Source organism: Agelaius phoeniceus, chromosome 3 (genome assembly GCF_051311805.1).
Source record: "Agelaius phoeniceus isolate bAgePho1 chromosome 3, bAgePho1.hap1, whole genome shotgun sequence".
Classification (NCBI taxonomy): domain Eukaryota; kingdom Metazoa; phylum Chordata; class Aves; order Passeriformes; family Icteridae; genus Agelaius; species Agelaius phoeniceus.
In genome coordinates this window covers 71,206,090-71,231,779 of record NC_135267.1, presented here as the reverse complement: position 1 = coordinate 71,231,779, position 25,690 = coordinate 71,206,090, and the positions used below count along the sequence as shown (strand labels likewise).

General features: G+C 37.3%; 1 protein-coding gene across 3 annotated transcripts in view; it reads right to left on the bottom strand.

Annotated features, from left to right (window-relative positions):
• The window catches only part of LYST (lysosomal trafficking regulator), a 77,499-nt gene that overhangs the window by 39,933 nt on the left and 11,876 nt on the right, over positions 1 to 25,690 (bottom strand). For all 3 annotated transcript variants that reach the window (XM_054629576.2, XM_077175578.1, XM_077175579.1), the window contains exons 2-17: positions 24,108 to 24,192; positions 22,698 to 22,896; positions 21,708 to 21,798; positions 17,590 to 19,666; positions 14,944 to 15,976; positions 13,852 to 14,013; positions 13,087 to 13,243; positions 10,514 to 10,740; positions 9,716 to 9,782; positions 8,812 to 8,921; positions 7,343 to 7,766; positions 6,128 to 6,272; positions 5,188 to 5,361; positions 3,612 to 3,772; positions 2,032 to 2,222; positions 233 to 478 (exon numbers count right to left, since the gene is read on the bottom strand). In XM_054629576.2, coding sequence (XP_054485551.2) covers positions 233 to 478; positions 2,032 to 2,222; positions 3,612 to 3,772; positions 5,188 to 5,361; positions 6,128 to 6,272; positions 7,343 to 7,766; positions 8,812 to 8,921; positions 9,716 to 9,782; positions 10,514 to 10,740; positions 13,087 to 13,243; positions 13,852 to 14,013; positions 14,944 to 15,976; positions 17,590 to 19,666; positions 21,708 to 21,798; positions 22,698 to 22,889 — 5,457 coding nt within the window. In that variant the 5' untranslated portion in view covers positions 22,890 to 22,896; positions 24,108 to 24,192. The remainder of the gene's footprint in view (positions 1 to 232; positions 479 to 2,031; positions 2,223 to 3,611; positions 3,773 to 5,187; positions 5,362 to 6,127; positions 6,273 to 7,342; positions 7,767 to 8,811; positions 8,922 to 9,715; positions 9,783 to 10,513; positions 10,741 to 13,086; positions 13,244 to 13,851; positions 14,014 to 14,943; positions 15,977 to 17,589; positions 19,667 to 21,707; positions 21,799 to 22,697; positions 22,897 to 24,107; positions 24,193 to 25,690) is intronic.

Here is a 25,690-nt window from a genome sequence, read left to right as displayed (position 1 = left end):
AATATTATAAAAGCCATAATACAACAGAATTATAATTACATTTCCAGTTTAAGACAGCCTGCATGATGCAGTCTTATGCTGCAGGTATTTTCCACAATTTTTCTTTAACAGAAAAGCATCACATAAAGAATAGAGCAAGGCAGCTAGAATAATGTGATTTTCTACACAAGATACAAGGAAAATTTTATATGGGAGAACACATACACACACCCTACTCCTCCAGCCCCCTTACCCTAGCAAAGAGGAAAACAAATGCACCAGTTCCTCCAATTTCATGTAGTATGCTCTGAAGAGTTTTATATTCAACTGGCTGAAGTGCTTTTAGGTGATGAGAGTCCAACGCATTGCTCTGAACTTCTTTCAAACTGAAAGGTCTCTGAGAAGGTACAGTTTTCACTTGACCTTTCAGTCTAATGACAGGCTCATATATGGTGTACTGACCAGGGCAGCTTGTGGTATAAACAACAGCAAGACTCTCCTGAAAAGAAAGGAATTTAATTTTTTTCTAGAAATTTAAAACAACCCCCCCCCACCCTGCCACCAAGGACACAAAAAGCCCCACACAAAAGTAACCTAACAGCAAGTAGTAACAACTTTGGCTGTTCATTTCTACTTTACCACTAACGTGCACTGAGGTTGCATGTGGATGCATGTACACTAAAATGCAGCAGGATTCCCAAATCTTAGCAAATGCATGCAATAGCTAAAGCACAGAAAATTAAGAAAACACTAAGGAATTTCACCAAGGATCCCCCTCTCATTACCTTAAGAATTACATAGCTGTTTTGCATAAAAAACTAAGTTACTCACAAATTTAAAATAAAATGAGCATATTGAGGTATTGAGTAGAGACTTTCCTTTTCTAAAATGGCAAGTTCAAAATATTGGTGTTTTTTAGAATCTTCTCCAGCTTTTTGTTTTAATTCTATTCTTTAATCAGTTTTGTCATAAGAGAAACTCAACACAAATTTCATTAATGAAGAGACTTAAACCAAAACCAAAGCTCCTTTGGAAAGTAGCTAACTTTTTTTCACAGAAATGTAAAATTATCTTTTTTGGAAGGTTATTTAAAATAGAGAAATAATTTCATTTAAGGAGCTTGCACTCTATGCAAATGTGCGATGATCGATTTATCACTTGAGCACAGGGCTCTTCCCTCTGCCTAGCTGGTTTTTCTTAAGGCAAAATAAGCTTATAAGTTGCATGACTGATTTGTTAAGCTCTCCAATTCATTTCTTCTTAACCTACTCAAAATTTAGTACCATTGTCTACAGGGATCACATCCAGACAGAATGAGCCTTTGCCTACAGCTACAAAAGGAAATCAGAAAAATCCCTCTAGTGGGAACAATTCATACAGCAAGAACTACTAGTGTATGAATTCCCAGAATATAGCAGCCTTGACTGATAAGCAAGTTTTATTTTATTGTTCTGCTAGCAATAAGTATATTTACACCTGCATCTGGCAGGGCTGTTTTAGGCAGGAAAGATGAGAAAAGCAGTACCTCCCAGCTGGAAAATTACTTTTCAGCCAAACGTGATGCAAACTTAATTCCTCCAAAACCTTCAAGGAATTTGGATTAATTCTTTTGCTTCCTTAAAGCCAGATAAATCCTCATTTCTCCTCTTCTCTCAGTTTTAATCTTAAAAGGTTAATTTAGCATTCCTTGGCTACTTTTGCACTTAATGGAGGGAAGAACTATGTATCCATCCTAAAGCTTTTGGAGGCACCTGTTTATCCACTATGATTTAATGTGTATGAATTAATGATTTAATGTGTGTGATTTAAATAAAGTTATAGATGCTGGAACATCTAGAAATTTTCAGAACCCAACCTAAAGCAAGATGAAATGGTCATCCTGTGTGGAGGTCAGCTCCCATTAAAATAAGTAGGAAGAGCCCCACAATGATCTTAATGAGAAAAGGATTTGATCATCTCTGTTTTGATCAAATTAAGCACTTTGCGAAACAGCAGGAAACACATTCCTTCTTTCTTAAAAAGATTAAGGACCATTTCAAAGTAGAAACTTACAATTAGAGGCCCAACATCCACTTCCTTTTTTGTCATGAAGAGCTCCTTAATTTGTTCACATTGTAGAATCTCTTTACTTATGTACTTTGAGCAGTCAGTCAATGTTTTGCCATATTTACAAGGCATTACCGATGTGAAGTCTGGGCCACATGTGTATAAGTAAAATGCTTCCTCTGGTCCAATATTTGCACCTAAAATCCAGAAAATAATCTTTTAACTCTTTACTATACAGTAAAGCAAAATTCATACATTGGCTAATAGGATCAGAGACTTTACTAAGAATGTCACCAATTGGATTTTTTAGGCTCTGATGATGAAACAATCAGTGCAGCCTAATGACTGCTATTAGCTACAGTAGATCAGTGACTTCTGACACATCACAGGCCAGATTAATTCAGTGGCAAAGGCAACTGAAACCAAGTCAGGAAAACTACCTGCATGAACTGAAGATCAACATCTCTGAATAATTTCACTTTTTAGAATTAAAAAGTCATCTATCCAAGCCTCCTCAAAGCTTTCAAAGCATAGCAAGATTTCAGATAGCAACAAAATGCTGCATTGTCTTGGAGACTTGGGCAGTGACTGAGCAGGATGCAATAACAGCTCACTACAACTGACAGAAGTGGAAAAAATCCCATAGGAAGTAGGAGACCAAATAAACCTTCCTCCCCTTTCTGTGCAGCAAATCTTGGGTCATCTGTGATCTGAGAGCACAAACTCAAAAGAAGCATCCAGGAGGAATCAGGTCTGATGTGTGGGTGCGTGACAACTCTAAAGCAGCAAATCCAGGGCTCTCTGGATGCACCAGTTACGCAGGTGGCAGGCAGGTGGCAACCAGACCATATAGATTCTACAGGTTACATTTATGACAAGTTTCTCACCTCTAGCACACAAATGCACATCTGCACACACAGGACCTGCATGCACCACACATCCTGGGCAAACTGATCTCACTTGTGGAGCAGTCCTGACTGGGACACATCATCTGAAATGCCAGGTGACAAAGCAGCAGGGTTCCAGCCTTCAGCATTAAGCAAACACCCAGAAGTACTAGATAAGACTTCCCAAGGAAGGAGGAGAATTATACATCTAAGAAATCTCTAAAGTATCACTACAAGTTCCAGAAATAAGCTTGCTTAACTCCAAGCATTCAGTGGTTCAGATTTTGTTAGCTTTTTAATATGCTTTATGCAATTTGAAGCTAGCAGGTTAGCAGCAGGAAAGTGAAATCAATTTTCCAGGTAAGAGACTGAGTGCTTTAAGAAAAAAAAAAACAATAGAGCAAATATCACTATCTCTCTATCACCTACTCCAAGGTATTATTTTAAAAAATTCTAAGAAATTTGCCAATTATGGCACTAAACAGGAAGCAAGAGAATATGGCAGAAGGACACATTAGGAAGTATCCAATACTGAAACATTTGTCTACATTCTCCCTGATATATTATGCTGCTAAAGGTTGTACTGTTGTTTTTACTGTAAAAACTTGGCATGTTAAAAAAGACATTAAAATAAGCAATTGATTTTGGAGGGGAAAGGGGAAATGAGCACTCATTCAAGGAAAAAGCACACAAAAGTACCATTAAATAGAAGCAGATTTCCAAGATCCCATCTACCCGACAATCGAAGCAGATCTTCTTGGGATGATGTGCAATGGCCAATCATGCAAAATGTTTTGTTGCTGTCAGATGATAAGCTTGTTTTCCTTGGTAGTGCAAAATCTAAATTAATCTCACATTGCCTAAAAATACATATAAACAAACAAGTTGAAATATTAAGAACTGATCAAAATTGCTATCTAAGATATTCAGCTGAAGTTTAAAATTCATTTTAATATTCAGTAGGTGAGAAGACATGCTGTCATCAACAATAATTTACTGAAGTCCTCTTCAACATCCAGGCACCTTAACACTCAGTAACATAAGATATATGCATTCTAATATTGCACAGAACAGATGAATAGAGTCCCAGCTAGGGTTGCCATGAAATCAAGTTTTCCTAGCTCTGAAGTACTTTTCTTCTTTCCTCTGACCTCAAAGAGGAAATAGTATGTAACACTCTACACACTTCTAAAATACCACAATTTTTCAATCATTTCTACTACTCCTAACAAGTCAAAGTCCTTTGAGCAGGCTAATACACATTGTGAAAACTGTGGTTCCCAAATGCTGGAAAACACCATGTTGAGGATTTGCTTGGACCAGGAAACATTGTCAGAACTGGTGAGCTGCACAGCCACAGGCAATAAGCCTGATGCTTTCAGAAAGCATCCAATTAACTTTATGTGCCTTTACATAAACATAAGACTGATTAGAATGTAAAGGTCATTCAAAGCTTCCTGAAAGAGCCTATTAGCAAACTAGCAACTAAAATCTATATATAGAGAGGCCTCAACAACTACACATGGGGAGAACACTATAGTATTTTTAGCTTTCCCCTATATGTCCATATTTGGACTCTATTGAACACCAGCATGCACAGACTTAACATAGCCTTCATAGATTGGACTTTAGGAAGAAAGGCTAAAGACTGTGATATTTAATAAATTCCTATTTCTCTAACCAGTGAATAATTCATGCAGGCACAGGCTCACTCAACCTAGTATCCGGTACCTCATTTAGGAGCATGGACCTCAGCTTTGCAGTGGAAGTAGTACTTCTCACCATCAGTTCTTGTCTGAAATATTTTTTTTATCTTCTTCCCTATTCATTTTTCTCAGTGGAACAAAGTGACTACCTTTTCTCCTACTCCTCTTAATTCCTACTTCCAACAGTATTGCCTGACTTACACCTCCTTAATTTGGATTCAAACAGATACATTATACCTACTGCTAACTTTATGCCATAGCTTATTTTGGATCTTACTCAAAATCTTGTAGTACTTGCCTCTTTCACTTATTTGTAATGAAGAAAAACTAATGTCTACACCAGTCCGTGGTATAAACTGACAATTCTCAAAGTAATCCATGAATATTCTGGATATCTCTAATATTCCAAAGAATTCCTAACAGCGTAACGTACTCCCTCTCCTATCCTACTAGAAGATTACTCAACCTTAACTGCAGCTTGCACCAAAGTAATGCAAAAAGATGTTTTCTTAACAGAAAATATCTTTAAAAGAAGATAAATATCTAGGTACAACTTATGTGTTCTTTACCTCTGACCAGAAACCCAGAGCAACAGCTTTCCATGGAAATTTTTCTTGCCTTCTGGCTTCTGCAGGTATTTTAATGCCAAATGCTGCCACCTGCCCACAAGGAAAACATTCCCTGGGGATTCAGCCTGTGCCAGCAGACCAGCTTTCATCTCGTCATTTGGATCCATGCACATACTATGTAAACAACAAAAAAGAAAAAATGAGGGTGTGTGTTTTCATATTTTCATTTAGAGTCCAAATCTGCACATTTTGACATCAGTTAATTTGAGATTGTGTTCCTTAACTTTGACAGGTAATTTTTTTGATCACAGTTCTATTTTTAGAGTACTCAGCATAAGGTAGGGAAATCATCACAACACTTTCACCTTTATTATTTAACTTGTCTGCATAAATCTGCTTACATTTAAGATAAAAATATCTCTATTTTAGAGAAAAGTTGAATTCAATTTACTGAAAAAATGCAGGTGCTTTGAACACGGAAATAAAGGGTTCTAAAATTGCAGTTTTAGACACATTTCAAGGATACTTAAGGATTATTTACGAGAACTAAATTAGTGCTAAAATGTGCTCAGAAGATTAAAATCAAGACTGTCCCAGTAAGTATTACACAGCAGCAATTTTCACAGCTGAAGTGTGAAAACCTACAGCTGCAAAAAACTTCTCCATCTTCTCACCTTTATTGTGTCATTTCATTAGAACTCGAATTGCTACTTTGTGGGCAGTTATTTATAAATGACTACATGAAACATGCAAGACCAGAGCTTAACAGTTGAAGCTGATAAACCTATAGATTTGTATCCAACACACTTACTTGATGTGTGCAAGATGTCTCTACTATAGAAATTAGTTCTCTACTCTCCACCAGTACTCTCTGCAAGTTGCTACTACAGGTTACAATACAATATGTCCACAGGACTGCTTCTGGACTAATACACCATACCGAAAAATGAATGCTCCAGTGTTCAAGTCTGCCCAAACTTGTATCATCAGAGCTTTGGAACCCAGTGAAATGATGTGAATACAGCCATCTTCAACAAGTTTGTCTCCCAGGGTTACATATTCCATTCCTACAGACTTTGTTTCTTCTAGAAATAGAAACATGTTGCAATTACAATGTAATACAACAACAATGCCTTTTACAGCATGTATCAAGGGTGAAAAGAAACCATTCAGGTACTGCATAGAATTGGGTTTTGTTTGGTTGAGGTGGTTTGGTTTTCTAAGTGGGTTGACTAATAAGCATTTTTCTCTTTAGAAACCTAGGTCTCAAACAGAAATAGAGGAACTTAGCACTAACTCAGCAGTTTATATGTTTCTGTTTGTAACATATAAATCCACTGAACTGAATACACTCTAACAATGATGCTTTTGACATATCAGATTACATTCCTATGTTGAACTATCAGTGTGCACCAAGAAATCTTCAGATTTTTCTTCACAAATCATCCTACTCTTTAAGCATGATCAGTATTCTTACTTTACCAAGCAAAAGCACAGACCTAACAAAAGGAACTCTAGTGATTTTCAAGGTTCAGGGTTGGGTTTTCCGTCCTTCTCTTTAAATACAAAAAGAAGGAAAAAAGAGTAAAGGTATTCTAAGTGTTGTGAATGGAACACATTTTAAATAAGGAACGTTCCCTTTACAAACTATAATCCAAAAGATTCTGCTTAGAACAGTTTGACAGCAGTTGAATCCCTACAAAAGTATAAACAGAAAACTATTTTACATCTGTTGGTATTTACATGGTGCACACACAAGGAAAGTTAAGAGGAGTTATACTGAGTCAGCCTGAGGCTTGATCATCAATACATGAAATCAAATAAACTCAAGCAGCTGTTTTCTATAACTACAGCTGCAGCATTTATTATTTTCATCATAACATGAAGTAGCAGAAATATTACTGAGGTTACAAATTCAATGAGAATACTACATTTCTTAGGAAGCAGGCATTAATCTAATTCAAGAACTAGGGTTGGAAATGTTGTATCTCTAAGTATATGGTACAGTAGTCATAAAAAAAATCAGAAATACTACCACTGCTTTTCAATATCAATCATAAAATTTCAAACTTTTGTGTACAGTACATAGATTGGAATATTTGTAACCAGAATCCTTTAATGCTACCTAAATAAGAACAAAATACTATATCCTCACCTGTGCTGTCAAAACTGTTCTCTCTTACAGCTATGAGTCTGCTTCTCCTCTTGACTTTTTTCCCCTTTTCGGTTGAATTTTCTGCTTCATGAGCATACTCCAGACGAAACCACAGGGAGACACTGAAGCCATCAGACATGTGTGGCCAACAATTTTGCCCAACTAAAGGCAAGTGAATTGGGGCTACATGCCAAGAAGAAAGTAGCTGGTGACTCAAGTTTTCACCATCTGCCTCTTTCTTACTCTGTGACAATTTTGCTCTTTTTAGTAGTCCAGCACTTTTATTGTTGGAAGTGCCAGCACATTTTTGTGAGGAATTGCTGCTCAAATTTGTGCCATTCAGCAAGGGAAAGGCAAGGTATTGTAATGGATTCATATAAATATTAGTGTCTACAATCTTCAATACACCCTTGAGTAGTACCTCCTAGAAGACATAAAATAAATAAATAAATGAGAAGAAAAAATAAACTGTTTACACCATGTAGTCAAGTATCATGCAACTAAATAGACACCTACTCCTCATTTAAACCTGGACTCATGTTTTATCAAGAGAAGTGAGTTTGCATATCCAAACCTAAACACATTGGCAAAGCGTTAGGTAGCAACTTCAACAGACTGTGGCCCAACAAAGCTTTGGGGATTTAGTCTGGGCAGAAGAGACTTCAAGTTACCATGCTTAGATATCTGCTGAAATGCAGCAGGTGGTCATTGCACAGTCTTATCTCACTCCTGTTATGTGCAGCATAAAAAGACATCACCTTTTACCCTGTGTTTTAAGGCTGGTTAAGAAAGCACACACAGGCCATGACTTTGTTATTGCATAACCAGTAACAAAACTAGCTGAGCCCTTAAGCCAAGAAGTTTCTCCTGTTATTTGGCTGATAATTACACACTAGCATTGAAAAATTGACTTGTGACTCTTTTGTTTGGTTTGGTATTATTTCACACTGCCCAGTATTTTTTTTTCTTTTCTTCCACTTATTTTTCTACAGACTCTCACAAAACCAACAGAGTTTGGTTTCAGCACTATATCCCACAGAAGCAGTAGATTCCAGCATCCCACCAACCAACTTAGGACACGTTTGAAAGTAATTCCTGCTGCTAAAGCATTCTCAAAATAGTGAGATGCCTCATAACTTTAAAGGAATTGCTCCTAATTTTACAGTATTATTGTTTTGTCATCCATAACCACAATGTCAGTCTCCTTGAGAGGATTCTTGGTTTCTTGTGCTGAAGAGAGTTTCCAGGACCAACACACCCTTCAAAACCCTTCTCTTCTCATTTCCTCTTTCTTTTTCCAGTTTTGAGAAGGAACTATTTCTACAACCAAATTTTATTTGCTCTGATCAGTTCAAACATTGCTGTGCATCTCCTTATTTCCCCAAATTCTTGGACACAAAAAGATTTTCTTTTTGCTTCATTTTTCTCATTAGACCTCTGAATTTTGCTATGTGTTACTCCATACATACCGTACAAGGTGTCTTCTCCAAAAATATCCTCAGAAGAAGAGTTAGCTCTTCTGAACAAGTCTGTGAACTCATCAAGGAAACCAGCAGATCTACCAGCACCATCTGACATGCTAAAAATAAGGAGACAATAATATTGTTGAAATGGATTTTTTTAAGTTTTAAAGACTCATATTCTATACTATTATGAGGAAAGATTAATTTGGAATTGAAAGTGTTTTTCAAAACCATTTCAGATTAAGGAACCAATAAAAATTACAAGATGAATTCTAAAGAGGTCCAACAGTACTTCCTGACATTATAATTCAAAATTTTATTGAATCAATCAGTGCTATGCTAAATTTTGTCCCAGGTCTGCAAAATAGAGTGAAAGTCTGAGAACCAAGTGTCTGCCTGGCAAAGGCTCTCCCCACAAAGTCACCATGGATCCAAGTCCTGGGATGGGTTTACATCACCTCCTGTTGTGAAGCACCCTCAATACATAAATCTACCTTAGGGCAAACATTTCACCTGCTTCCACATGCTTGGATTAGCTAGCTGCTTTCCAGTTAGAAATAAAACTCAAGGCATTATCAAGATCTGGGTTACAAAGAAATTGGAAATACAGGCTTACATTGTGATGGAATGAGAATTAATCAGCTGCTATTTTTTCCCAGCAGTGTTTAACACTGTCACACTAGTGTTTATGGTTTCAATTGTCATTTTCACATCTGCCAGTATTTCTTTATTTCCACTACCTCAGAAATAACCCTATATTTACACTAAACTTTCTTGCAAGTTAAAAAAGCAGCTGCATAAATTCACACACCAATGAATTTCCTTTGTCAGTTTTGCATTGGCACTGTTTGACTGTGTATACATTAGATTTTAAAAACCAATATTTAAGTTACTTGGAGCTTTAACTCACCATGAAAACTAGATTCTGTTTGTGTCAATATATTCAGAAATCCTCCCAAAAGGTGTTTAACAGCTCCCTGTACAAAAGAATAGGAAAAATCAATATCTGAAGAATATCCCCCAGCTCAAAGAACTAAGAAATAAATTATTCTAATCAATTCCTGCCTGCTATTGATTTCAATGATAATTTAGATTATTTGAAATTATGGACTGTTTTTATATTTGCCAATGAACAATCTTTTGTGCTGTGTACAGTTCAGTTGCAGAAGAGAGACTTTGAATGTCATATCATTATCTTTTGCAGGAAGGATACTCAATTTAGTAAAAAAAGGCAACTAAAAGAAACTCCAAAGGATCACGAGGGCATGACCATTTGCACAACTGACTTCTAATACAAAGTTATGAAGAAAAAAAGCATGGAATATTTTTCAGGTACATGATTCACGGTTTCGAAAAGTACATATTCAATAAAAAGTTTAGAATGCTTACATATACATACAAGCAGATATCTGCCCTTTTTTCCTTAAGGCCCTGACAATCATAAAATCTATCTGTAGGGATTGAACAGTCTTGATAAAAGAAAGACACCTGAAAAACTCAAAAGCTTTGAAGGACAGATACCTTTCAGTAAATTACTTAGCTCCTGGTAACTTAAATGCAATGCAGTTGACAATATCAGTCATTTACACTGTTTCACATCTTATAAAATCCCATAAAAAGTGAGAATATTCAAGATCACTCTATTAGGTATGATAAAATTAAAAATACACAACTGCTTAACTGCCACCTCTGGTAATAACATTTTTACCTGTTCTATAAGGACAGTGGCATTTCTCTCCTTCTGATTGATGATATTCAGGCAGCTTTGGAATACATGAGCAAGCACATCTAAACTTGCATTACCAGCTGAGAGCAAGTTTAATTCTAACATGCAAATTTCAGGATACATTAATTCTCCTTGATTGATGTTTTCAGCCAGGCCATTAAAATAACCCGAAGCACCAGCACATCCTGATTCCGCCTTTGTGTCTGCTCCTAAAAAGAAACCACATGTGTCTTACTGAAACTTACTCAGCTGAATACAGTTTGCATATTTAAGCAGGACATCCAAGGACATATCTCCAACCTTCTCACAGGTACAAAACAAAAAAAATCACTAGGTTATAAGCAATTTTCAGAGATTAGCATAGTTTTATATTCTGCTTCAGATTTTTCTATTTTCCTGCCAACACAGAAGGGCAAGGATGCAGTTTCTCCCATTACATAGTCTTAAACTATCTGGCTTCATTTCCTGGGAATTGGACACATACAGAAATGGCAAAATATGCAGTTCATGAAACACAACAGCAAAATCATTGCAACAAAGCCCCAAACTTCTACACAAACTTTGAGCTTGCCAAGAAAGGAGACAAATTTAAATAATTTCATATTAAAAGGCCGGATGAAGCAATTTGTTATTTAACTCTGAAAATGCACATGACAGAATAGCTACATGATAATCAAAGAAAAAGCCCCAAATATGTAAGCCTCCCTGTTACATTTTGGAGAGATTTTAAATTATTTAAAATTATTTGGTACAGACACATGTTACATGCAAGTGTATCGTGGAAGTTTTTCAGATTAACTTTTTAATTCAGAAATGCTTTAAAAATATTATAAATCTATTGATAAAGCCTAGTCACGCAGGTAAACAGCAGCAGTTTGATGCAGTTCTATTAAAGGCTGTTGCTGCTCATGCTGATCTCATACCAGAACATAAGCACCCAGGTGTGCTCAGCACAAAGGAAAAAAATTAAAGCAAATTCATGTTTAAAATTAATTACACAAACAGAATACAGCAAGATACGTGCACATCAATTGTTTAGAATAATGAGATATGTTGTATAACAAGGGGGCTATCAAGTCAAATGAAGCATGTGATTGGGAAAAGCCAAATTGTGCTTGACAAACCTGATTGCCTTCCACAAGCCAGAAACCTGCTGGGTTGATATGGAATGAGCAGTGGATGTCTACCTGGATTTCTCCAAGGCTTTCCAAAGTTTCCCACAGGCTCCTCCCAGATAAACTGATGCATTAGGGTGGAGACAAGGGGTCTGTGCAGTGGGTGGGCATTGACTGCCTGGCTGCACCCAGAGGGGGTGGTAAATCCTTTTTAAGCTGGACAAGTGGGGTCCAAACTGTCACAAGTGGGGTCCCCAGGGACTGATATTGGGCCCAATGATGTTCAATATCTTCATGAGTGATCTGGGTGATGGGATCAATCCACCCTGATGGAGTTTGCCAATGATACCAAACTGAGTGGGGAAGTGGGCACTTGGGAAGGGAGAGCCACCCTGCAGGAAGACCTGGATAGGCTGTAAGAGTGGGCTAATAAGAACATTATAAAGTTCAGCAAGGACAAATGTAATGTTCACATGGGAAAATAGAAACCAGGAGTGCAGCACAGACTGGGATCTGCCTGGCTGGAGAGCTGGGGTCCAGTGGGCAGCAAGCTCAGCATAGTGAACGTGTGCTGCTGTGGCAAGGAAAGCCAATGGGATGCTGGCCTGCATCAACAAGGACATCATCAACAGGGATTAAAAAACCTTTATCCTACTCTATTCAGTGCTTGTCAGGCCACATCTGGATTGCTGTGTTTGGTTATGTCCCCACTACACAAAAAAGACAGGAGGGAAGGTTGAGAGATCTGGGCTTGCTCAGCCTTGAGAAAAGGCAGTTTAGAGGACATCTTATCACCATTTAAAAGCTGTCTACAAAGAAGGTAGACTCCTTTTTTACAAGAAGTCACATGGACAAAGCAAAGGGTAACAGGTACATGTTACTTCTGGGGAAATTCCACATAGACACAATGAGAAAGTTTTCCCTAATGACAAATCAGACATTGGAAAATATCTCCCCAGAAAAGTGGCACATTGGATACTTTAGATCCAGATGGACAAGGTGCCAGGCTACCTTGTCTAGATTGTGCTTTTGTGAAAAAAGGTTGGACCAGATGATCCTTGGGGTCCCTTTCAATCTAGTATTCTATAACATAATTAGACTATTTAATTTTCTTTACAATCCTAAAGAAAAAATTTTGAGCACTGATCTTCAGAAAAACTACTGGTACATATCTCTGGAGTTTCTAGATCACAATAACACACTTGAGCCACATCACTTTGGAGCAAGAGTCACATATACCAAAACAACCAAGACAGAACAATTTCTGTAACACTCAGAATACTTATCTCTCCATTTGTAACTCCATCCTACTGGAAGTAAATAAAGTTAATTATTTCTATCTGTTAAAGGTGCTTGCACTGTTTTGGTACATCTCAAAAGACAAACAAACTTTGCTATATCAAAAAGACAGCTTTGTATATTCAGAAAGTTGCCATTTACCTTCATTCTTGGTTTCACTATCATCAGGATTACTTTCACTATCTGCTTCATATCCTTCCTCTTCAGCAAAAAGCTTAAGACTACAGCATTGTGATTCTTCAGTTTCTTCAGAAATTTCTCCAGGTTGTGACACAGGCTCCTTCTCAGTGTAATGGGTCTGTACAATACAACCAAATAGACTGTCATTGGTCAGAAAAAATATCTTTGGATCAGAAAAGCAAATAATATAGAAATGTCCAAGTGCCTATTTTCTCCAATCCCACTGGGGAAAGAAACAAATTAATCATACACTTCCAAGAAACCTGAGATATGTTAAAAATCCTTCATTATTCTGTAAAAAACTGAATCTGCAAAGAGGGATTTTTCTTACTAACTACCAGATCAAAGTTTTAGGAAACAGAATTAAAACTGTTTCTAAATCACTATCACCATCATCATGCACCTTGACATTCACTGAAAGGTGAAGAGGTGAAGATGTCTACAGCCACTAAGGTCACTCAACATTCCCATTTGAAGCCCTTCCTTTAAGAGTTCATCACACTGTTGTGAGATGAAAAAGCATGACTCATTTCTGAGCAGTAATTGTGGGGACTAAATCAATAAACAGCATTCCACTTTGGTATGAGAAGCAGAGATTTCATCTTCAACTGTCACAATAATCAAATACATCTAAACATTTCCTATCAGGTTTAAAAAGACCCAGAGAACAAATCTGAGAAAATCTTGCATTATTCAGAATGAGACTGTTTAGCTGGTGTTTCATACCTTTTCAATTTTTTCTTCAGAATGATCCAGATCAGCAGAAAAAGTGCCCAACGCAACACGAAGCAGTGAATCAAAGAGAGGCTTTGCCAAGTCAGTTTCTATCACTTTTGACTGAGCAAGCTGCTCTCTTATTTCAAGTAAGATATCATCCACACAGGTATTCTGTGTTTTGGGGGAGAAAAACATTTTGATTTGAGTTACTTTTTCAAGCTAAAAGAAATAGTCTAGCTCCTTCATTTAAGAGTTTCTCCTTTGACCTACACTAATCTGACTTTTCATCTAAAACCACCAGGTTTCATCCAGTCTCGTGAAATAAGAAAGATTCATCCTATATGTCATGACAAATTTAATTGGAACCTGCACACTGAAAAAATCTGGCAAAATGCTGCTATTTAAAATTTGCAGGTGAAAGTGCTGTTTCAAAAATAAACATTTTTGAAACAGCTTCAGGTACACTGTGCATTCAAACCACACCACATTACTAACAGTTGACAGAGTGTGACATGTCCAAGATCATAAAAACAATGAATGTTCAAGACAGAACTCCAGTTTCCAGGTCTTTCCTGCACTCAATACCTCCTGCTTTGCAATAAATTGTCAAGTAAAATTCAAGACAGTAATTAAACATTAAAGAAAAGTGAATGTGTCTTCTGTGAATTAACAACTTCTTGTGGAATACTGAATTATTCCACCTCTAAGGCTTAAGGAATAATTTTTTCAGGTGTCCTTTCAGTATCTGTGCCCTTCAGTAGTTTTTTCTCAAGCACCACGCTCTGCTCAGAACCATCCTCAAAAAACAACGTGAGTCACTAGGTACAGTGGTCACATCTTGCCTGCACAGCTTTCCTGCAGCATCCCTTTCACACACATTCTCCACTAAATACTCTTTCTGAAAAGAGTCCTACTCAAGCAGACCACTACTCTGACTACTAAGCTCATTATTTAGCTGTACACTTCCAGTACTATACAAAAAATGGTACCATAAAAACTGTATAAAGTTTTTACCTCCCTAGAAGAACTTTTCACTAAATTACTGCTAAAATAATATGAAACAAATAGGAGCAAAGGAAGGTAGACAAAGTTGCACAGTACCTGGTGAAACATCTCCGCTTCTGTCTTCTGCTGCACGGTGCTTGCACTGTGTAGGCAGATGGTCAGCAGAGCTTCTAGAAGTCTGATACCTTGGAGTGCCCACTCAGTCTCTTCTCTTGCAGAAGTCCTTATCCCTTCAAGATTGGCAACTGAAGTACCCAAAGTGTGTTCCATACTCACAGGGCTGTCACAGGAGCCAGAGTCAGGCACCAGCTGCTCAGCACCAGCAGGACTGCCAGAACTATCAAGCTCCAATTGCGTCACCTCTCTGCTTTTAGCCAGCTGAACAGAGTCATCCTTGCTGAGAAGCTCAGTTCGAGGACTCCCATGTGAACTTCTGCTGCTTTCACTCAATACTCTCTCCCTCTTTTCTTGCTCCTTTTCTTTATTTTTTGCAAGTTTCTGAATTATCAGGATTAGTAATCTCTGGCATGCTTCAAAGCCTCCAAGTCTATGGAACTGTCTCTGGAAAACTGAACTATACAAATAGATGCAACGACACATGGACCAAATATCTGCAGCCCTATGAATATGTTCCAGAGAGGGCAAAGTAAGGCTTTCCAGGGACAGATATGGTAATTTGTGGCCTAATGGCTCACTGGCTGTACTATCATATCCTGATGTATCTTCACACTCATTAGCTGAATCCAGATCACCATCTGCTTCTTTACTTATACATAAAAAAGCAACACAGAGGAACAGGTTTATTGTGTTGACGTGAATGTCTTGGCTGACAAACTTTTTCTTTTTTGGGTAAGCCTCCTTCAAGCCAGCATAAAACTTGCTCAGGCTTTGAGGAACTTCTGAAACAGCATGCTGGCTACAAAGAGAAGTGGGCAAGTCAGACATGGATTCCTTTTGTTCACTGTTCAGGCCTTCCAGTTCTGGTGTTGCTTGGTCTTCCTGCTGATCATCAAGGCAGAGTATCAATGTCTCCAACACCTTCAAAGAATGGCTTCTTAATGTATCTAAGTAATTTAACTCAATAATTTGATTCACTCCATTACAACTCAGAAACAAGTCTCTAATTACTCTGCAAAAGAAAGCATAAGAGAGTTACTTTATAAAGTACCTAAAACCTCATGTAAGTCAGCAATTGCTATAAATCACTGTAAATTAAAGAGAAAAGGAACTTGTCTGCAGCACTCTAGGATCCCAACTCAGCATTGTCCAGCTTGTAGTGGAAAATTCAACTTTTTTGTGAGATATAATGGAGGAAATATCTCCCTCTAAAATGCAGACCACAAAAATATATGATGCTCAAAACACTAAAGGTGGTTAATTAACTCTATTTATGACATTTACTCTTTAGTGGTATTTCCTTGCCCAAATATTTTATTAGAAAATGAAGCTATTTCCCTGTTTGGTGATTTCACCAGAAAGCAGTGATTCCTTCTCAAATAAACTTGATGGCATATTCCTAACTGTCTACTAGGTGCATGGATGATGAATTTCAGATAAATTCTGGAATACCTTTCAAGAATAAGTTTTTGTGCAATTGTTATGTCAGCATGTCCAATATCAAAAAAAACTTTCCATATATTTGCTTCCAAGTCTATTTTTCCCTTCTTCTACTCTCCAAGTATTATACTAAGTTCATACAAAATTTAGGGTAAGGAACTGTGAGGTTTTTAGCATGCTATATTTGCTTGTAGATATCCACCTTACTTACCTCCCATCCCCTTCCCACAGGATCAGATTTACTCTGATCAAGTTACTCTAGAATGAAATGGATCATTTACTTATTTATTCCCACCTTTAAGCCAGTAAAAATAAAAGGACATTTTAAACTTTTCTCTTCATCTAAGCTTTATTTCTCTTACCTCTTTGCCACTAAGTACATTTTTAAAAATTAAAGCTTCTGATACTGTTTAGGTTAGAAGTTAAAACAGTATTAGATAATCCCTTTACATAAACTGGAGTACTAGCCTACTTTTTGTCTTGGATAAACTCACTAAATTGACTTCAGGACTCCAAGAGAAATAAAATCAATTTTTCCTGGACAAAAACACACATTCATATTCTGAAAAAAGTTCCATACATTTATTAAACAATTATTTAATCAATTTAACAATAAATAAAAAGTATCTATTGTATGCCTTGGGAGAATGTTTGTGCCTTTTTTGTGTTTTGGGGTTGTTTTGGTTCCTGTTCTTAAACTGTGCTTAAAGGAACAGGATATTCTAAGTTAAAAAATAGTTATTACAGGAAAAGTAAACATCAAGCCTTATTTTTGAAAGGTGGTTTCTATAGTGACCATTCTAGAAGGAAAAGGGAAACAGATCAGAAAACTGTGTATTCTAATTCTCACAGAAAAATGACATATCAATCTGTTAAACATTCCTGACTAATTTTAGAACCAAGAACGAGGAGGCAGAGAGCATGTCACACTGGACAAAGATTTTATTTGTTGCTACAGAGTTTGGCTTGTTAAAGACCATAATTCATGAGTAGAGAGCCCTCACTTCCTATAGTTTATGAATCTAGGCTTGTATCCTGTTACTCAAGCATTTATCTTGTTGCCACCTGCAATAGGCAAACACCACCTACAGTCCAAATAAAACTTACATTCCAATCAGTAACAAATATACAAAGCTCTGTACCAAATTAGCATGTTTCCCAATAATAAACAGAAAATCAACCAACCTGGATTTTAGCAACAGAGGGAGCATCTGCAAATAAACCTGAAGCACTTCAGAAGGCAAATCCTGGCTATGGTAACTGCACATGAGTTTATCAGCTGTACTCAGTCCAAGCTGCTGCTGAGCATGGCAAGCTAGCTCCACTCCTCTCTGCAGTACGGGATTATAGATACAGTTATACAGTTTCCACTGGACCACTACATTTCCCTTTTGAATTAAGTGGCAAATATGGCTTGCAATTTGTGCGCCACGTAGTTTGTCTTCTTCAAAAATGACGTCCTGATAAGCCTCCAGTGCATGCCATCTCAACAACATATCTTCAGATCCAGTGCTAGGCAGAATTCCCTGAACTCTGCAAGAGGAACTAGATGTGGGACTGGCATCACTGGAGTTGCCCTGCAAGGCATCTTCCAGCTGAGCGAGCTGATCACAGTCAACAGTACATATATTGCATGATGCCTGTATAATTTTTGGAGAGACTTCTGCTCCACCCAGTTGATCCAATATAAATTTGTTAAGGATGTTTAGTATGTGCTGTTGAAAATTTTTTAATATTGGCAACTTGGAAGCATGGAGCAATGGGACAATCACAGACTTTGGGTCCATACAACAACATATTCCTACATTATGTACACCTGAGAGAATCTCAGAACAGGTACTGCTCAAAGAAACTTTCTGCAACAAGTGCAAACACTGGTGTGCACAAACAGCAATGCAACAGCATCTCTCAGGATAATCAACTTCTCCATCAGCAGTTTCAAAAGGATTTTTGGAAGCTTGGTTCTTAAAAGCAGATACAGAGAGTCCAGAGAGATCTCTGTGGTGATTCATGAAGTGAGAATACTCACATCGTCTGTGCCGCTTTCTTGTACACATTGATTGATGGAGCTGCTCTGATTTCACTTTTTTGACAGTGCTGATTATTTTCATGATGCTGTTGATCAGGGCTTTCAGATGCTCTGAGGCTTCCCCAGGTACTCCCTCATTCTTCATACACAGCCATTCCATTTGAAGCACCGTTACTTCAAACAGCTTAAATCCCTGCTGCTGTATGAACTCATGAACCAGATCTATAGCTTGACTAAAGTAGAATGGATTGGAGGCTGCACTTTGTAGGCAGCAGATCAAAATCTGCAAGACCCCTTCTATAGCCTCAGGTAAAAGCAAGGCTCTGTGACGATATCTAGAAAATATATAGTCCTCCTGAACCAGCTGCTGTAGTGTTTTCTTGTATCCTGGAGCAAAAGGACCAGGCTGCTTTTCCAAGGAAATTCTGATTTTTAATGCTGCTTTAAGTAAGTCTGTTAAATTTCTTCGTAAATTGTCCGGCATTGTTTCTGTATTGCTGATGTCTAAAGACATAAGATGGAGAACTGTTCGAAAGAGCATCCTCTGGATCAGAGCCACAGGTTCTTCCGTCCACCCTGCAGAAACTACTTCATTTTCTGTGTTACTACTTACATTACAGGAGTCCCCAAATCCTGATAAGAACTCTGTCAATGTGGGCACAACACTCGCTGAAAGAGCAGAGCTGTGATTCAAAGCAATATCAAATTTGCACACTTTCTCTAGGAGAGACAGTAAGACATGGCATAAGTCAAAAGGAGAGTTATTCATGGTGCTCTCAGACGTTCCTGCAGCTGGCTCATTCAAAATTTCATGTGCTGGAATAACTTTGCTGGAACCTTCTAGATTAGGGGCATGGGTACTAGAACCTGGTACCACTTCGGGAGGCTGGCAATCACTTCTACCCCCAGGGCAGCTGTCCCTAACAGAAGAGGTTAAAAAGGGCTGCAGTAACTGGGAGCGTCTGTGTTTTGTTATTACAGCAGTCTTTTCATCAGAATTGCCTTCGGAATCCGAGGTGGACAGCTGGGACCTCCTCGCATCCCGCACGGAGTAGCGGTGGGTGGTTTTGCGGAGACGGCCGCTTTTACGAGATCGAAGACTGACTTTTACAGAGGTCTGAAGAGATGAATGAGTGCTTCCATCTAAGTTTAGTTTTTCCTGAGTAGATTTCACAGAACTTGTATTATTCTCTTTGGTCAGGCATATGTCTACTGTAAAGGGTATATTAAAATCTATTGAAACAGAAAGATAACAAAGGAACATTAGAATATGTAAAGCATTTTCCCTTATTTTATAGTTAAATACTTCCAGATTTAAAATACACAGCAAATTTGTATCTTAATAGGTCATGGTTTTGCATGCACCTGTATCAGACATTTTCAGTATAAAACAGGCAGCAACAACTCATGTTTAGGGTTGGTTATTTTTAAAGCCTAGAAGAATTATTTCATTTTCTATTTAGGGTTAAAAAAAAGCGTGCTAAAAGGTTTCCTAAAACTTTTTGTTGGCACAACTATTCTCAAAAAACCATTCTCAAAAAATATGTCGCCAAAGTAGGTGAAAGGACTTTTTGGTAAGCAAACTAAAGGGAGGAAAAGGTCTTTTTGACTTGATGCTCCAATGTCACTTTTTGCAACTCAGCTGGGTGTGTTAGCTCACAGCCCTCTTAGGATGCATAATGACATTACCAGTGTACTAGTAATAGTAGGAAAAAAAAAAATTTCTACTTATTATCAGTGCAAATATTCAAGTATACAGACCTCAGTATTTTTACTTCAGCATTAATTATTCCAAATACAAGCAGCAGAAATAAAAGTATGGGATTTTAAAATAGTCAGGGACAAAAGAGAGACAGAAAGGAATAATGTTTAGGGTCCTGAATATTCGTACAAAAGCCAAGACAAAAACCCCAACTTTCAGGTATGCAGTATAAAATTTAAATCTGAGTCAAAGGGCAAGCACATTTTGAAGAATAAAACAGAAGTACTACTGCTTCATTTCTACCAGTAAGCTCCAATTAAGCTATCAAAAAAGCAAGCAGAGAAACAACTGTGAATGTTCTTGGATTAAGTCCGTTGTTATTTTTAAGAAGTGACAGAACTGTAACTGGATGCTTTGGGCAGTAAAATAGCTACCATAAAACAACTGCAAGTATCCTCTACCCCATAAATTTATTACTTAGAAAAATGTCATAGTTAACAACAACAGCCCCCACCACCACAAAGCCCCAGAAGCCCACACAATAGCTATAAACTTCATTTAAGCTGAAAGAAAAGATGCTTCCCTGTACAAGCACGACTGTGTCATGCTGTTTAAACAAGTCCTTGTTGTGATACTTAAGAAACTAACAATCTGCTTTGAAAGCAGGAAACTAATCAGGAGTACTTTATCAAACAAAGGATATTACCTGCACTGAAAGAAAAAAGCTGCCTAATAGAGGGGAACTTACTTCAATTGAAGAAAAACCCTGACTTAGTGCACAACTGGATACATCATGCTTACTCTTTCAGTACTAAGAGAGGGTAATTTGTAGAAGTAAAAGCTGTGCATTATGTAGTGTATAAACCACAAGACCTTAAAACCTATTTACACAACAGCTTTTTAAACAAACCCTGGAAAAGCCACTAAGCTGTCACAGAATAACCAAGACATTTCTTTAATTCCATCATGATTACAGGAGCACAAAAGAATGATGCATCTCAGCAAGCAGGAAAGCTTATTATATAAAATCTCTATGAAACTGACCCTTTAAAGACTCCAAGTCTACAAACATTAACAAAAGCCTTCAATTTGGAGGAGTTGCAAATAGCAAAAAAAAAAAGCCCTGGAAGAGTTTTGGGTATGAGTCCTTAGAAACTCTCTCAAACAGTCAGGTAACTTCATTTACTTCATTCTCTTTGTTTTACCCTCTGGGAGGGAAAAGAATACATCTGACAAATATACGAGCCCAAATCAAAACAAAAAAATCTGACTCAGATCACTGCCATTTCCTTGTTCAGTTTTTACACAGCAACAAAAGCATTGCCTTTCACACTGACCAAAAGCCTTTACATTCTCTGCACAATTTTTTGGCATTTTTAAAATTTAAATTCTCTGCAGATTCCACATCTTCATTTCATGTCAGAGGATATGTACTACAATAAACTACTCTTTAGCACAGAGTCCTCAGCTCTGTAGTAAAACTTCAAGAGTAGTAGTTTTACTACATTGCTCTGTAGTAAAACTAGAAATCACTTCCTTTAAGTGTTGAATACTCTAAGTGATAAAACATACCTATTGCTTTTTCTTCCTGGACAGGGATTTTCCACACCAAGGGCAGAAGGGACAGGAGGAGGGTCAGAAGTTCCTCTCGACATGTCAGCTCCTATGTCAGGAAAAAAATAAAAGATCTTGTACTTTTAAAACACAGATTAACCTTCTTTATTTTACCAAGCCATTCAGCATTCAGCTCCCTATGTCTTTTTGCTATTTTAAGCACTGAAAAAACAGTATCATTGACTAGAGCCAGTCAGAAAGAATGATAAGTAATAATTATAGAATGATAGATAATAAATATCCAAGATATTTCTTACACCTCTAAACTGTTTCTATACAAATGCTCACCTAATCCCCCTTGTAAAAAGAATTACTCAAAAAAGAAAATCAGAAAAGTCAAAAGCACAAAACAGTGATTTTAAAAAGTCAACAGGAAGCCCCAGGCAAGTTCGAAACTTTGTTCTAAAAATGTAACAGCAAAAAAATCAAAACCACAGAATAACCACCAAAAAACCTCCACTCCTACTAGGATTCTAACATTTACATATCAAGAGTTTCAGAGCAGAGAAGAACTGTAGAAAGCACAGAATTCAAACACAATTGTTTTGTGGAATGTTTTGCAGCACTATCAGAATGGTTTCACTCCTAAAGATCAATAACTTTCAAACACAGAAACCTGACTCAAGCATTTTGACACTTCACATGATTCTGGGACATGCAGCTGAAGTCTCCTTCCACTCAGCCTGCACTTGAGCTTCACACATGCCTTAGTCAAATATGAGCTTGCAAAAAGGTCTATGATTATCTAGTTTTCCATTTTCTGCTCCTGCTGAAGGACAGAATGCAACTACAACATACCTTTTTGAATTTCTAGTCTTCCCAATTAACTCACACACTCTCCACAAAAAGGAAAGAAAACCAGCACCAAGAACAACCAACGTGAGCCAGACAAATCCACGCAGTCAAAGCTCAATACAAAAACTATAACCACTTAAGAGAAGCTACTACCTGATCAATTATTGAGTTCAGAGTGGTAAGCAAAATAAACCCACGGCCTTGAACTAAGTATTGTCCCAGTGCTGCCATATGAGTTTCTTCTTCTTCATCCTCCTTGGCTTCTGTCCTTTGTACCACGGCATTGCACAGTCTGTTGACATCAGTCAAGAATTCCCGTGCCAGTGAGTTACTGGCACTGCTCATGTCTGAGCTGTAAGTAGAGGAAAGGACAGAAATTAACTCCATCAGAAAATACATTCCTTATAGACAAAGGACTGGGGGGAAAAAGGGAAAGATACAGGAAAGATTCTTCCCTCTATCTCACCCCCTCCAAAAGACAGTGTCTGCTGAACTGAGCAATCAATATACCCATGTAGGGTAGAAAGGAAAGAAAAGAACAAACATACAGAATTTCAGTGAAACTTTAGCTAACAGCCCAGGACCCCAAACACTGATTTCATAGATCTAACAAGTAAAAGCCTGCAACAGAGCATTCCCTCACACTGCATAAATGAAAGTTAACGACATTGTTCCAGCTTTTCTTTGTAATCCCTATGCAAGCTTCAACATTTGTCTGCTACTAAAAGGTCCTTGACTTGAAGCATAAGGGCAAAGCACATAGCACTTACACAACATTATACAGAAATCCTATTCTTTAATAGTTTATTTGAACAATACCATGTTATGTATTCCAACAGTATGCAGATTGTTTCAAGGGGAAAATAAAAAAACTACTAAGTTCAGATAATTTTGGGAGTTGCAAAAGTACAATGCTTTAAATTTACAACTAAACCAGACAGTGTATTCCTTCTGGCACAACTGAGCAGGTAGCAGTCACTACCAGTGTGTGCTTAATTCAAGAGACAATTCTGCTGCCATTGTTCCAGAAAAAATACCAAAAATATTGGCTCTGCTTCCCAGACTGATTAATTTTGCTTTGGATGCTCAGCAGTAGTACATGGAGAAACATTTAACTCAAACAAGACACGAAATGCAAGACTCAGCTGTAGAAAACTCTCAAGAGGATCACAGAAAAAAGGAAAACAAAAACAATAATCAGTGATGGCAGCTATGGAAACAAGATAATTTAATCCACATAAACCTCACTTAATGAGTGCTACAGTACATTTAACTCCTTCTATTTATGTATAAACAGCTGCAGTAAAAGCTTCAAAAGTCAAATACTTTCATCAGATCCAAGCACAGAAAGTGAAACCAAAAAAAAAGGGCCAAATAATTTTCAATGTAACATTTAAACATAACAGATGGATTAATATGTAAATATTAGGTTAAAAATAAGACCCTGGAACTAAAAGCAAGTTTGATTGCACTAATGCTACATTAAGCTCCTTCCAGCAGCAAAACTGCAAACACTTATACATATAATGACATTCACTGTAGAAGTAGTGAAAAAATTCTTACCAGAATCACTTTGCCAGCTTAACACATTTATCTCCTATCTGGAAGAACAAGCAAATGTATTCTGGAAATATCACTCTTGGATCATCTGTTTATAAAAAAAGAAAAATATCATGGTTAATATGATTCTTTAAAAGTCATTTTATGACAGCTATTTGAAATTTAGGAAGAGTCCTTGAGGGTTCTTTTGAGCTTTAAAGCCCCGGTTTTCACTTTTAGTTTAAGACCATAATAGGATTTCAGCTGTGCACAGCGAAAATAATTGGCATACATGAGATAAGCTAACATAATAAAATCCATCAGTTTGCAAAATGAGCTAGGTACACAAGTTTAAATAATTCTCTCTAGAAACAGTATGAGGTTTTAGCAATCACTACCTGCATATATAATATTTGAAGAACTTGCAGCTCCAGGTACAAGTGAGGGACAGAAGGAGAACTGAATTATGCAGTCAGGTGCTGATGTAAATGCATCTTAAATCTGTCCTGCTCTGTCCTGACAGAATACCAATTCTCTATTACGCTCAGCACTGGGGAAGATGTAGTTAATAAATATTGAAAATTTGTCAATGGGAAACTCATCAATTGGAAATTTGTCACTGGGAATGCAAAGGGTAGTAACCAAGAAAAGCCTCAGAAACATTTAACTACTAAAGGTCTCTAGGTGAGCACTCAAAAGACATTTATTACATCCACAGTTACATTTATTACACCCTAGTTGTGAGAAAAAAAAACCCAAAACACAACAGATGGGGACAGGAAAAAAAAGGAAAGGAAAACACTAAATTAATTGGTTTAGTATTCTCAGATGGCAAGTAAATAAAAACTTCAGCTTAAAGTCATGATGAGAATGAACATTACATGACAGACTTCCTTAAGGAAAGAGGCAAACACTATAGGTTACCCAGGCAAGCACCTAATAATTGGCCTCCCTTTGACCACTAGGAAACATGTTTCACCCACAGCCTCACAAAAAACTAACTTACCCATTCAGCTAATTGTCAGAACTTACTGAAATAGAATAGTTTAAGCAGCTAGTGGTTCTGCAGTTGCACCAGAGTAAAAAATGTAGAGATAAGCTGTCCATCATGTTTTTGTGTCCTTCCAGCTGAAGCTTCAGTCTCCAGGTTTTCTGCACTGCTTCCTTGCTTACATGGATTTAACATACATTGCCATATTCTATCAAAAGGGTGGATTCCCAATATCAGTAGCCAGATCAAGTAAGATTTTGTTGCCATTAACATAAAAAGACATTAGGCATATATTCTTACCACAATAATTTAATATAGGATGGGTAAGGAATTAAGATGCTCTGATTCTACAGTGCAGAAAAAAATTGCAGAGAGATACCATGCCAGATAATGGGGCACTTCTTTTAGGATTTGTTTCAACAAGTGCTAACTAGTTCTGAGTTGTACCTATTTCTTTTTCTGCAATGAAGCTTTGAAACAGACTGACAGCACAAACATATCTTTGGAAGCAGTTCATGATAAAACTTAACTAAACTGTATGAGAGCAGAAAGAAACCCACTAGAACATTGTACACAGTGAGATGTTAACAGTGTAACAGTGTCAGGGCTTCACATA